The sequence below is a fragment of the Ailuropoda melanoleuca genome, chromosome 5, assembly GCF_002007445.2.
Source record: "Ailuropoda melanoleuca isolate Jingjing chromosome 5, ASM200744v2, whole genome shotgun sequence".
NCBI classification, from domain to species: Eukaryota; Metazoa; Chordata; class Mammalia; order Carnivora; family Ursidae; genus Ailuropoda; species Ailuropoda melanoleuca.
Genome location: NC_048222.1, coordinates 55,974,628 through 55,988,904, shown reverse-complemented (window position 1 = coordinate 55,988,904; position 14,277 = coordinate 55,974,628). Strand labels below are relative to the sequence as shown.

Genomic DNA, 14,277 nt, shown 5'->3' with positions numbered 1-14,277 from the left:
CGCCCACTCACACTTTCTAAAATTAAAATAAAATAAAATAAAATAAAATAAAATAAAACAAAAATAAAATAAGCAAGCTGCTGGAGACCAGACTATAGGTCTGTGGGCTAAATGGGCTTGCTAAATTGACCTTTTCGACCCATCTAGCTCAAGACAAGGGAAGCTCTAAACTACCAGGACCCTCCTACCACCCCCGCCACGACAATCGCTCCTGTAAAATTGTTGGAATGAAGAGCAGGCCAGAATGTACTGTGCACACAGGCAGAGCCCAAAGAGAAAGGGAAGGAAGGAGGCTCTGGGTCATGCACACACTCCCTGCCCCCAAACACAGCAATCGGAGAAGTCACTACTGGGAGAGGGGAGTGGGCAAGGAAGTTCAAGAAGCTCAAAGTGTTATTTTGGGGCTGTCCCTCCAAGTGAAAATATAAAGAATGAGACCTAGGAAAGAATGGAGAATAAGCATTCCCATCCCATCATGTAGCCACAATTAAAAGGCCACATCTGTGCCATCCGATCAGGTAGCCACAAGTTACATATGACTATTTAAATCTAAACTTAAAAAAAAAAAAATTCTAAATTAGGACCCCTGGGTGACTCAGTCGATTAAGCATCTGCCTTAGGCTCAGGTTATGATTCCAGGGTTCTGGGATGGAGCCCCAGATTGGGCTCCCTGCTCAGCTGGGCGTGTGCTTCTCCCTCTCTCTCTCTCTCTCTCTCTCTCAAATAAATAAATAATCTGTTTAAAAAATCTAAATTAATTAAAATTAAATAAAATTTTAAATTCAGTTTCTCAATTGCATTAGCCACGTTTCAAGTGCTCAGTATCCACATGGGGCTGTTGGCTTTCACGCTGGGCAGCACAAAGATCTATTTCCCTCACTGCAGAAAGTTCTATTGGACAGTGCTTATTCAATTCCAAATAAATTAATAGTTAAATGCGTGGCATACTTTTATTTTTGCTAATTCCTCTATAATCTGACACCATTTCTGGCATAAAGTAGTTGCCAAAAATTTTTTTTAATGCATACTTCTTAGAATTCCATGTATGGCTTTAAAAAAAAAATAGCTAAGGTTAACTAACTTCAGCAAAACTCTGTCACTGTAACCATTTTAATTGAACGTAGAACTAAAACAATTTACATGAAGCCCTTTCTTCTTAAGCAAAGAATCCTGAATATAGTGATCTTTTCTTAATTAGAGCACAGAGATGTGTATTAGTACCCCACTGACCCAGAACACCCTGAATTTTTAAAGTTTATAACCATTTTTCCCTCCTCTTTCTTCCAAAAGACTGACATTTATTCATTCAGCTGACACTTACTCTCTGCCCCCTATGATCCAACACGGCACTAGGTATGAGAGAGCAGGCAAATCAATGTGCTTTTTGCCTTCAAGAATCCTGTAGTCATCTCAGTTCAGAGAATCATAGCACATAGGGCTGGAAGGGATCTTGGAGATCATATAATTGTCTAGTGCACCTTGATGTGACACATGAAGAAACCAAAGGCAGAGAAGATAAACTGATGTTACTGCAGGAATGGAGCAGACTCAGTTCTAACCCAATTCCCCCTTCGGTGCCCTTCCACTATACAGGTATCCCCAGCTTTTTGAATGTTTGCATTATACCACTTCACTCCACCTACATTAGTACTTGTTTTCACTAACCAAATCCGAAAAGGATTTTTACTTTGATGAAAAAAAGGAAAAGCAAAAATAGCATTCAGCCTTTGCTTTGCGGCAAACCCTTACGGAGGTAATGTGCACCGGAGAACAAGAGTGGCCCCACCAAGCTCTTTCCTGGGGAACTATCAGCATTTCAGCACCAAGCCGCCATAGCTTTGAATGGTCTGTGAACATTTCTGCTTTATCTTACTTTGTGCATCCTTTAGCAAGATGTATCCTAAGGTATCAGAAAGGCCTAAGAGATTATTTTGGGGGTCTGGGAGTACTCAAAGAGTTGTCCATATAAATTAATGGTAATTGTGTCTTTGCTTTATGCCATGCTGACTTATTTAAGGTTTCATAGATATGCTCTACTTTCAGATAACAAAGAATACCTGTATCTGGCTCCATCTTTCCTACAGGGTGTGTTCTTCTAACAGATCCCACCCCCTAACATGCTGTTGCTAAGCTTTAATGAGCTGGAAAATAAGTTGGATAAGCTAATTTAAATTGTGTCTAATATTAAAGTAAACACAGCTGACCCTTGAACAACATGGGGGTTAGAGCCGCCAACCACCCATGCAGTCAAAAATCCATCTGTAACTTTTGACTCCCCCCAAATTTAACTACTAATAGCCCCCTGTTGACCAGAAGCCTTACTGATAACATAAAAACAGTTGATTAACACTTATTTTGGTATGCTGTATTATACACTCTATTCTTACAATACAGTAAGCTAGAGTAATGAAAATGTTATTAAGAAAATTGTAAGGAAGAGAAAATACCTTTATAGTATTATACTGTATATATCAGGGGGAAAAAACACATAAAATAACACAACACATATAAGGGGACCCATATAATTCAAACCCATGTTTGAGGGTCAGTTGTAAAATGTGAAAACCCAGCAGACTGCTCTACATATAAGGAGCCCGGGCCACAGAACACGGACTGTGAGACCTCTGTCTTGGCTATGCCAAGACCTTTGTGCTTATTTTTGGTTCTCAGCTATTTTCCAAAGAATTGAGGTTGTTAGGGAGATAAACATTACTCTCTTTAGAGGGTGAGCTTTTTTGTAATTGGCCTGTCCACTGAGTAGTCTCCTTAGCATAGGCTGTTCCAGGGTATCAATATATACAGATGGTACATTAATGAAAGAAGACTGTTTCTGAAAGGGAATGGTTAGGAGTCTCATCTGAGCTATTCTTGTAAATAGATCTTGGGGCAATTTCGTTTTCCTGTGGGAAAATGTCTCAAATTTAATGAAGAACACAGCTTGATACATAAAACTGCACTGAACACAAAAATTTTCATAAGTAATCTAGTATGTATTTGACATAAAGACTACAATAACTTGAGTTTTTAATCTCTGATCTGGTTAGCTTTTTATTCCCCTTCATTTAATATGAACTACAGTTCATCACATATCTTATAGTCATTGAACTGACCCCCTGACTTTTAGCAAGGAAATTGCAACATAGGCAGCATGAGAATATAAGTTATAGTGCATTTGATATACAAAGCAAAACTCCATAAGTAGCATATTATTAGTTCAGATCCATAGACATCTTCTGATTCTAATTACTCAGGAAGAAACATATATTGTCCTCAACTATATTGCAATTTAACAGTAATAATCCTATTACTGAGGGACAGGTCTCAAAATAGGTGAGAAAAAAAGCTGTTCTCAAAGTACCCTGGAGCATTTTAAAAGCTCTTATTTATATAAAATGATTGGTAGCTTGATTTATAATCTTTTGTATCTGTTCATTTAAAAGATCACAAGGGAAGTTGAAAAAAACAGATAATCATTCAGGCTTATCTGAGTTACCATGCTATCAAAGTAATTAACCAATATGTTCTTAATGACATTTTATAATTGAGACTTTTTACTAATACATTCTGGTATTCTCTTAATTATTATGAATTACTACAGATTTACCAAATTTGCAAATGTAAATACTTCAGTACATATGCTATTTTAATCTGAGATAAATTCTTTAATAAACAGTACTAAATACTCACAGCAACAAATTGGTTATTTTCTAATTTAATGATGTCTCCCACTTTGACATTCATCCATTTTTCATTCCGTAGTCTAAGGACAAAAACAAAATTAACTGTTTTCAAGAACAGAGAAAAATCAAAGGAATGTATTCACAATGGTACATCATATAACAGAATCAGATGAGACTTTTCTAGAATGTTAAATTCAAAGGACCTTACAAAGTCTTTTACCCGAGTGATGTGAGAACTAAGGCCCAGAGAGGTCAAGTGATTCGCCCAAGGATACCCAGTAAGTTAGGGGTATTCCTGGGACTAAACTCAATATGCCTAACTCTCGGCTGTGTGATCTTTCCATCACCCATGGTACCAGCTTTATATACCAGCTATTAACTCTTGCTTGTGTTTCCTTGACCAGAAAAACGGCCAGTTGCGATGGAGGTGGGAGGTGGGGGGGGGGGGGGAGCAGTAAATTCAGTCCTTGATATTCTTTTCAGACTCTATATTAAAAAATATAGAAATAAAACATCACTGCCATTATCTCCAAAGTTTAACCAGAGGCGAAGGAAATTGGTCCAGGGCAATAGCTAAAATGCACATAAGAGAAAAAGAATAAGAATTTTGGAAAGGACATGAACAACGAGTGATAAAGGCAGCCTTGGAAGACTGAATAAGAGAGAACACCTACCAATCATCCATAAACACTGTGGCTGAAGGACAGGCTTGGGGGCACTTTACTGGCTCGGACCAATAGCTCAGATTGAGAACAAACTGGCCGAGATGCTGTCCTGCTTTCTTTTAGGCTTAAGTATATAATGGAGCTCCTCGTTTACCCTTCACCAGATTCAAAAGGTTTATGATAAAAAGCTATTGTGTTTAGTTGGTTGGGTCCCTTGTGACACACTGGGGACACAGGCCATCTGGAAATGGACCACCTGTGGCAGTATACCATGATGCTATTCATCCCTTCAGAAATTCTCTGAAGCTTAAACCAGCTTTGTTTTCTGAGTTAAAAGCCTTCCTCACACTTCTTTCCCAGCAATTCTCTTTCAAGAGAGAAGGCTGGGATGAGAAGGACAGGTTGCCCAACAAGTTAAGGTGGGCAGGTTAATTTCACTCTGCAGTTTAAAAAAACAAAACAAAAACCTAATTTACTTGTTTTATAGGCTGGAAAACAGTTTTAAATATTTATACAACTATGAAATATGCCTCACACTATCAACCCTGCTGGGTCATTTGGCTTAAGCACTCAAAGAATTTTTCTTTAATACAGATCCAAGTACATGTTGTTCTGGAAAGTTTTCAATTGCAGCATTTTCATCTCTAGCCAGAATTCAATCACTTTGCCAATGCCACACTTTTCTGCACCTTATCTAGTTCAACAACGGGACAACCTAGGAAGCCTTCTAAATCTCATTTTATTTATTTTTACAGATACAGATTATGTGCTGGTTTATTTCTCCTGGAACCGCCTCCTTTGGAGCATTAGTGGCATTTCTCCGGGATGGTTTCTCAGATAAAGGTCGGTATGAATGGACTGAGATAGAGACCGTGTCTTTATTTACGCAAAATGCACTGCTACTGAATTGCCCTGAAGTCTCTACTGAAAGTGCATCTGCTTTAGGCAGAAGCTCGGATGATATTAAGCTTCATTTCCGAACTTATTCCTCCTTCCTATCCACTGTAAGCTCTAGGAAGGACTGCACCCTAACTCTTCCTCCCAAATGGAAAATCAATCAAAGTAAAAAGGAACCCTACAGGATCTCTTACACATTTCAAAATGCATGTTTGATAGTTAAGTTTGAATAGATAAATAGCAACAGCCACTATTTGGGAGAACAAACCAAAACCTGAGTTTTCTCACATAAATTCTGTTTTCTCAAGTCTAGTATCTTATTATCTCCCCCTGTAAAACCAAAGCAATTGGAAAGAAATTAGTAAAAGCGTGGTGGTATCCATGGGAATTACAGTAGGCTATGTGTGATATCTTGGCTAAACCCCTTATTTGAATATATATCTGTCAAAAAATCTGGTAACCCCAATCAAAGGAGGGTTTTTAAAAAATATTACTTCTGGGGTGCCTGGGTGGCTCAGTCATTGAGCGTCTGCCTTCGGCTCAGGGCGTGATCCCGGGGTCATGGGATCAAGCCCCACATCAGGCTCCTCTGCTTGTGTTCCCTCTCTTGCTGCCTGTCTCTGTCAGATAAATAAATAAAATTTTAAAAAAATAAATAAAAAAGTAAAAAATATTACTTCCTATTCTATCTTGGCAGGTAATTATAACTGCTAGGATCTCAGAGGTATATTTCAGTAAGCACTCAGGGTCATATTTACAAAGTATCCAAACCTACCAAACAAGCATAAACTGATAAAGACCTGCAAGTGAATTTAAATCATCTGTGTTTTAAATCCCACCATTTTTATTGTCCTGCCCACTACTAACACCACTGATGACACAACATCAAAGACACACCGGCAGGACTGGAGGGGCGGACAGGAAGATTTGCTTTAAAGCTCATCTTTGAAATATTGCTAGACTTCTTCTGAGATTTTAGCTTGTATAGTAATTGCATTTCATCATCATCCCAAAACACTGAAAACACACTCCCTGTCTCTCCATGTGTGGTGCAGCTGTTCCTGGGGCTCGTGTTTGAATCAGGCTTGCATCACAGCTCTGCGAGGGAGACACGGGATGGCTTCATGGGCCGTGATGAGGAAACCTGGCTCCACAGACTGGCACCCACAAACTTTGCCTTTACCTTTGTCAGGGAAAGCCCTTCTGTTCTCATAAAAGAATTACAATATATGCATATTCTGAAAGCAAGTTAATTCATTTCATTGCACCGAAGCCAGAAATTCCAAGATTTTAAAATAAGCTTCAATTTTCAGTATCATGACATAATTATTTCAGGTCTTGAAATAACCTAGCTAATGGTTCTTTGAATCAGGCTTTTCTAAACTAGCTGTGGTCATGACAGAGACTTTACCTTAGTAAGCTCACAGGCCAGTTGTTAAATTATAAGCCAAAATTCCAGAAAGAGATTTATGAAATTTAAATTCCAAAGTCACACAAAACATTTCAAGTTAAACTACTACAGAATGGCAGCTAGAATTACTCTGAGGAAGGAACTTTTAAAAATACACCCACTAATTATATACCTATTCTCAGAACATCAGAGATTCTGATGTTCTGAAAAAGATGGTAGGAGATGGCAACTGTATGTAGTAATTGTTTGATAAATTGGTCTCAATCTGTTTCGTCCTGATGAGACATCCAGAGCCGCTAGGCTATGCTGAGAAACTTCTTGGGAAAATATAATTCCGAGTGAGATAGCCCCTTCCAAGCTCCCTGTCATTGAACTATTAGCTCTAGAAGCTAGAAGTCAAGCATTTGCTTTGAGCAACATACCAGGCCCACTGCTGAAGCGTAAGGGCAGAAGGAGAACTTCAATGGGCTCCTCAAGTCTCCTGTCATTTTTTTCCATACTCTAATACTTTTGACTCCTATTAGCAACATAGATTCCTGAAAAGAGAACTTCCTCAAAGCTACAGAGACATGTTGGAGTATTAAAGACACAATCAAGAAGGTCAATATAACTGACCTCCCCTAATTAACCAGTCAAACCACGTACAATGAGTTTGGTTTCTTCTTTCATCTCAAGCCCATGTCAGATCTATAACTTACAGAAATATTCTCCTGCCCACACAGATCTTGCTTTACTCACCACTGTATCCTCGGGACCTAGAATAATGCCTAATCCCTAGCAGGCACTCAATAAATACTTGTTGACTGAATGAAAATTAATAAACACAGAACCATTATTGCCAAAAATATTTGTTGAATGACAGCATTTCCCTGAATGTCTAATAAGAATTAAAGCAACCAACATTTATTTAGTGCTTACTGTATGCCAGTGACTGTGCTGAAGCCTTCATGTACAAGGTTTCCAAATAAATACAAGTGACACCCAATTCAATTTGAATTTCAGATAAACGACAAATAATTTTTAGTATAAGTGTGCCCCTATACAATATTTGGAACATACTTACACTAAAATATTATCATCGCTTATCTGAACTTCAAATTTAAATGGATGTATTTAATTTCCTACATCTGGCAACACTAGTCATGTATCTTTTTTTTTTTTTTTTAAGATTTTATTTATTTATTCGACAGAGATAGAGACAGCCAGAGAGAGAGGGAACACAAGCAGGGGGAGTGGGAGAGGAAGAAGCAGGCTCATAGCTGAAGAGCCTGATGTGGGGCTCGATCCCATAACGCCGGGATCACACCCTGAAGCCGAAGGCAGACGCTTAACCGCTGTGCCACCCAGGCGCCCCAACACTAGTCGTGTATCTTATCTCATTTAATCCTCACAACAACCCTATGAGATAGGTACTACTGCTACTCCCATTTTATAGAATAGAAAACTGAGGTTCAGAGAGAGAGAGAGAGAGAGAGAGAGAGACATTTGCCCTATCTTGCAACATCTATCAAAAAATTTTATTCCCACACACTTTGAAATAGATATTTCACTTTTTTAAAAACAACCGATCATACAGGTGCTTAAAGATGGATGTACAAGGATATTTACTGCAGTATTGTTATGAACTATTAATTCCCACTAATAAGGATTAGACAGATGTACCATGGTACACCGATTTAGTTATGGCTCATCCATCCAATGGAATAAATACCATTTAATCACTAAAAAGAATAAGATAAGTCTATATGTGCTAATATAAAATATCCTCTAAGTTACATTACTAGGTTAAAAATAAGCATGTGCAGGACACTGCATACACACGTTAAGATTCTAACTGTGGTCTGAGGTAAGGACATACACACACATAACTCGGTTCTTACATACATAGAAAATTTCTTGAAAGATACACAAGAAACTATTCAGTAATTGCCACTAGAGAAAGGAAATGAACAGGAAAACTGGAATGGAAGACAGACTTCGTTTTACGGTATACTTTTGTGTACTGTTTGAATTTTTGGCATTACATAGATTGATTAAAGGACAACTGGGGAGGAAAAAATAGAAGAACAGAAAACTCTTCAAAGGTCACATGTAAGTGGCAGAGCCAGGACTGGAACCTGAATCTGTCTGACTACAAAGCCCATGTTCTTAATACATCTATATTTATTATTCTTTTTTTTACTATATTTTCACTGATTATTATGTTTTGCCTCTTTAGAAAGAAAATGGACCCTAAAGAGCTGAAGGGATTTGATCGCAGCAACGTACATACTACCGTTATTTAAAGTCTGCAGATCCCAAAACAGCTTGCAGTCACAGTTCCCTGACACAAATGCTCAGTGGACAGCAGCAATTTGTTTTTTTTTTCCAATTCCACTGCTGTCAGAGCCACCCTAGAATAAGACATAAAGCTTGGCCCTAATGCTCTAACAACAGACTGGTGAACAGGATCTCATTACATTGAGAATGAGCATAATACTCATATCTTTGGAATCTATTTATTTTGAAAAATGCAGATGTTCCCCTCCTCTTCCTCCCTTCTTATCACACAGTGCTTATGCTGAGGCAGAGTCACACAGGGAGGTCTGAGATCAGCTGCTGAAGATGCTCTCGTACCAATTTGCCTGGGGGTTGGGGGGGGAGGAAGGCAAGATGATAAAAGATGTAGTGCTTCAGCATGGATAATTTAATGATTTGCTAAGAAAAAGTAACCAATTTTATAAATGTCTTGCCTATTTAAACAAATCCTTGCTGGTTCTATTGTCATTATTTGTATGCACAAACACAGTTACAATTTAGCCTTCCTATTCTCAAAACAGAATAATTGATTCACTAAGTTTTACCTGAACAATAAGCCTACTGAGAGTTGCACAGAAAGCGTATTCTCTTTAATCATTTCCCCAAATTGAAACCATTGTAAATCCGCCTCCTAGTGTCCCATCTTCTGTAAATTCTTAGGATTCTTTTTTTTTTTTTAAGATTTTATTTATTTATTCGACAGAGATAGAGACAGCCAGTGAGAGAGGGAACACAAGCAGGGGGAGTGGGAGAGGAAGAAACAGGCTCATAGCAGAGAAGCCTGATGTGGGACTCGATCCCATAACGCCGGGATCACGCCCTGAGCCGAAGGCAGACGCTTAACCGCTGCGCCACCCAGGCGCCGCTCTTAGTAGGATTCTATTCACAGATGCCTAATTGATGATGAGACCACAGGCAAATTGGAAGAAAATTATTTCACAGGAAGACTATGACATCTGCTCTCATATATGAATGCTGAAGGAAATGCCTCACATTGACCATGGAGAAAATAGACCTCTTTGGGTCTAGCCTGATTTCTGGGCAGGAGATTTAGAAGATCATCTGTGTGCAAGAAGTTTATTGGCAGGTTCTCTTTGCGTTAGCACCTGTGGGAGAGTGAAGGAAACAGAGGGGCAGAGGGAGGAGCTGGGCTGTTGATACTATCACAACAAAAGCTCAGCCAACTTTATGGGGAGCTCTGGAGCTGGAACAGGCCTTCAGAGATGGATCAAGGGGGTCAGACCATTATACCTTGCATTGTTGACTCCAGCAAGAAGGGGTGACCTTGAGCAAAACAGCTCTCCTCAGCCGATGGCAATTCCTGAGAGGGACTGACAGCTGAGGGCTGTATATAGGCAGCACTCCTGGTAGCTGGGGAAATACGTTCTGCTGTCTGGAAGGGGACTGTGGGCGGCACAATAGAGCAGCCACTCCAAACTGAGAGCCCACTTCCCAATTTTGCTATCGATATGCTCTTGTAATAAGAATATTCCTTTTCAATTCTAAACTATTTCACCTTTCTCTAGTTCCAATTTCAATTCTATAAAGTCAATATGAGCAGCTGCCATGAGCCTTTGTACTCTCCACTCCATTCTATGACTTTTGGAGAAAAATCTGAATGACTTTGGGTTGTCCAAGTCACTCCTTTTTCCAATGATTAGTAAATGAGGTTGAAAGATAAATTTTTAGTAGCTCATCATTAAAAAATATTCTGATAACCACTGACTACCCAAATATCCTAGAATGTCTACATGGGGGGGGGGAACCACTATTCTTGAAATACTCCTCATATGAAGAACATATTTTGATGGAAAAAAAATTACAAGACATCACCTTAGCCTGAGTAGATCAACCGTTCTCTTCATCTAAATTGCCACATCTTGGGGTGTCTGGCTCAGTTGGTTAAGCATCTGACTCTTGGTTTGGCTCATGTCATGACCTCATGGTCCTGAGATCCAGCCCCAGGGCTGTCTCCACACTCAGCAAGGAGTGGGCTGGAGATCCTCTCCCACCCCAAAAAATACATACATACATAAAATATTTAAATTGCCACACCTTATTTTGAGAAATCAGAGAATATGCTTTGGCCAAGCAACTCTTTTTAAAAAACACCCCAGCTGGGGCGCCTGGGTGGCACAGCGGTTAAGCGTCTGCCTTCGGCTCAGGGCGTGATCCCGGCATTATGGGTTCGAGCCCCACATCAGGCTCCTCTGCTGTGAGCCTGCTTCTTCCTCTCCCACTCCCCCTGCTTGTGTTCCCTCCCTCGCTGGCTGTCTCTATCTTTGTCAAATAAATAAATAAATAAATCTTTAAAAAAAAAAAAAAAACACCCCAAAAGAAGATAGCTCCCAGTGGAGGAGAATGAAACCTGAGTATCTTGGTTCCAAGATAAAAGACCTATATTATGTTTCCATTGTTACTCTTAATCAATTTTCCTATATGGGGCCAGGTTAAGAGGGAACCAAATGTCTGTTAAGCCAGAAAAGAAATATTAGTTAAGTGAAGTAAGTCAAGCAGAGAAAGACAATTATCATATGGTTTTACTCATATGCGGAACATAAGCAATAGCACAGAGGACCATAGGGGAAGGGAGGGAAATCCAAAGGGGGAGAAATCAGTGAGGGAGATGAACCATGAGAGACTATGGACCCCGGGAAACAATCTGAGGGTTTCAGAAGGGAAGAGGGTGGGGGGAGGGTTAATAGGATGATGGGTATTGAGGAGGGCACATGCTGTGACGAGCACTGGGTGTTATACTTAACTAATGAAACACTGAACACTACATAAAAAACTAATTATGTACTATACAGTGACTAACTGAAAATTTAAAAAAGAAAGCAATATTGGTTAACATCCCAAGTAATAACACATGCCATACCAATATAGGCAAAGCAATGGTGTCTCTTGTGTGATTTGATTTGCTTTAGTCAGAGAACCTAATATTTCTGGAAATAGGATTCCTGATTTTGTGGCACAAAGCACAGCTATGGATATTACTGGAAGATCATGAGTTTATTTACTTACTAGATTTATAGTCACATTAAGTCCTAAACACTTTTTAAGAAAGTTTTTAAACATTAATTTAAAGTAGGTTGTAAGGTTTATCATTTTGAGTTTCTCAGAAATAGGTTAGTATGCAAGTAGAATTCTGAATTAGATCATCAACCAGTAGCATGTGAAGTACCATAACCCTTCATTAGTGAGTTCAAGACTGTTCCATATCTGCAAAACGAACACTCTGAGCCAGGGGCTGTGTGTCAGAGCAACAAGTAGAATTAGATACAGACTGTAGTTATTAAGGAACCTAGAGACTTCTGGGAAAATATAAATCTGGCTCTTAAGTAACACCAGTTAAATCATCCTTGCCTTTTGATACCTGGAGCAAGTGGATATTCTTTCAGTCAGCAATGAAGAATACCTGTATTCCAAGAGAATGATCTCAGTATTCGACTGTTTGCCATACAGCTGTCATCAAAAGCCCAGCAAGAAAACTGACAGACCAGAGAAATTGTCTAATAAAGTATATATTAACTTTCATTCCTCAAGATATTCCCAGCTTTGTCCCCTTATACAGTGAGCTCATCAGAAAACTATATGCCTGGACTGTATTACTGTGGTCCCTCTAGACTTGGCTTCTCATGACTTAACATCATGCCAACAGATTTCAGTCTGCATTACTTGTGGTCATGAGTAAAATATCTCCCCCTTTTGAGGATTCAGCCATTATGTCATTTATATTTCTCTCAAGACCTGGATAAATCTTATTGCTCACAATTACTAGAATGCTTCCTTTCATTGGGCCATCAGTTTTGTACCCTAGACACTTTCATTACGAAGAGAGACAAAAGTTCAAGGTAATGTTTCAGATTCATGAAGGACAAATCCTAACGGATTGTTTAAACAAAATCTTGGACATTTTATAGTAAAGACTGTCCTTTGAAGATGACATTGTATGGAAAATCTTGATACTTTCAGAAGAAATATTATTCAGAAAGGACAGGAAATTGGAACCAATTTACTTAAAAATCCTTACATTCTTAAAGAGGAGAATCCTGATCTCCTATTTATGAAAGAAACAATGTAACATGGTAGAAAGTGTGTGTAGGCAGAATCAGAAGATGTGGACTTGGGTCCAAGCTCACCACCATCAGCCATGTGACTTAGGCAAGAAGTTGACCAAAATTGAACTTTCCCTCTATGACCTACATTAATTGGCTCAGCCAATCCCTCAGAATGTCTCTTTATTCATAACACTAAGGTCTTCAAAATGAGATAAACTCATTTGACATTTCAACAACTGTCTATCAAGACATCTGTGAATGTCAGGTAAGATAAAAGTATGCAAACATTTTGAAAACTATAAAATAATATATAAAGTACTGTGACTATTTTTGTTATTATAAAGTATCTCATTATAAGGATGGTACATTCTGATTTTTACTTCAAGTCTTCAAAAGAGCTATCTATATCCAGTGTCCCCACTTCTTGACTGCCCATGCTTTCTCCAATCAGGATTTTTTCTCCAACTCTCCAACTGCAACCTCTCTTCAAGCTGCTAAATCAAAGGATGAATTCTCAGTCTTCACTGAGTTTCAACAACCCATTCCACATCTCTGCAGAATGACTAATATCTCAATAGAATTCTGGTCTCCCAGTCTAATCAAAGAAAAAAATCAAAAAATAGATAAATAAATAAATAAATAAATAAATAAATAAATAAATAAAACACTACCGCAATAGCAACCACCTTCTCAGTTATTTCCCATCCTAGAACCTCAGCTAAGAGCCATGGACCTCCAATTTCCTCTTCACACACACCCAGTATGGCAGCACTTTTATTGGTTCTACCCTCAAAATACATTTGAATCTTTGGGTTTTAGATGACATGAAGGGAGTACTGCTACTTTATTGGGTATAGTAACAGTATTATGGCTAAATATATTGTAAGCTCTTATCTGTTCAAGACAAATACTGAAATATTTACTGATAAGGTGATATGATATACAGGATTTGCTTTTATAATACCCCAGCATATAAAAAGTGACAATGTATACAAAAGTAGGAGAAAGTTAGTGGCTGCAGCTCAGTTATACCTAAATTAAGAATTTATTGTACTATTGTATTTTCATGTGTTTGAAAATCCATAACAAGACATGTTTTGTTTTGTTTTTTATCCTACATTACTACCACCAAGTCCATGGCATCATCTCATCTGGACAATGGTAGGAAATTCCTAATTTGTTATCTTAATTCTGCTTTTTCCCCTCTCTGCAGTCCATTGTCCACACAGCAGCCAGAGAAATCTTTGTCATTCTATGTAATTCTC

At 38.6% G+C, this 14,277-nt stretch overlaps 1 protein-coding gene across 7 annotated transcripts in view; it reads right to left on the bottom strand.

The window, feature by feature from the left end:
- The window catches only part of ATP8B4 (ATPase phospholipid transporting 8B4 (putative)), a 247,199-nt gene that overhangs the window by 119,119 nt on the left and 113,803 nt on the right, over window positions 1-14,277 (bottom strand). For all 7 annotated transcript variants that reach the window (XM_034660997.1, XM_034661000.1, XM_034660999.1 and 4 more), the window contains exon 7: window positions 3,688-3,760. In XM_034660997.1, coding sequence (XP_034516888.1) covers window positions 3,688-3,760 — 73 coding nt within the window. The remainder of the gene's footprint in view (window positions 1-3,687; window positions 3,761-14,277) is intronic.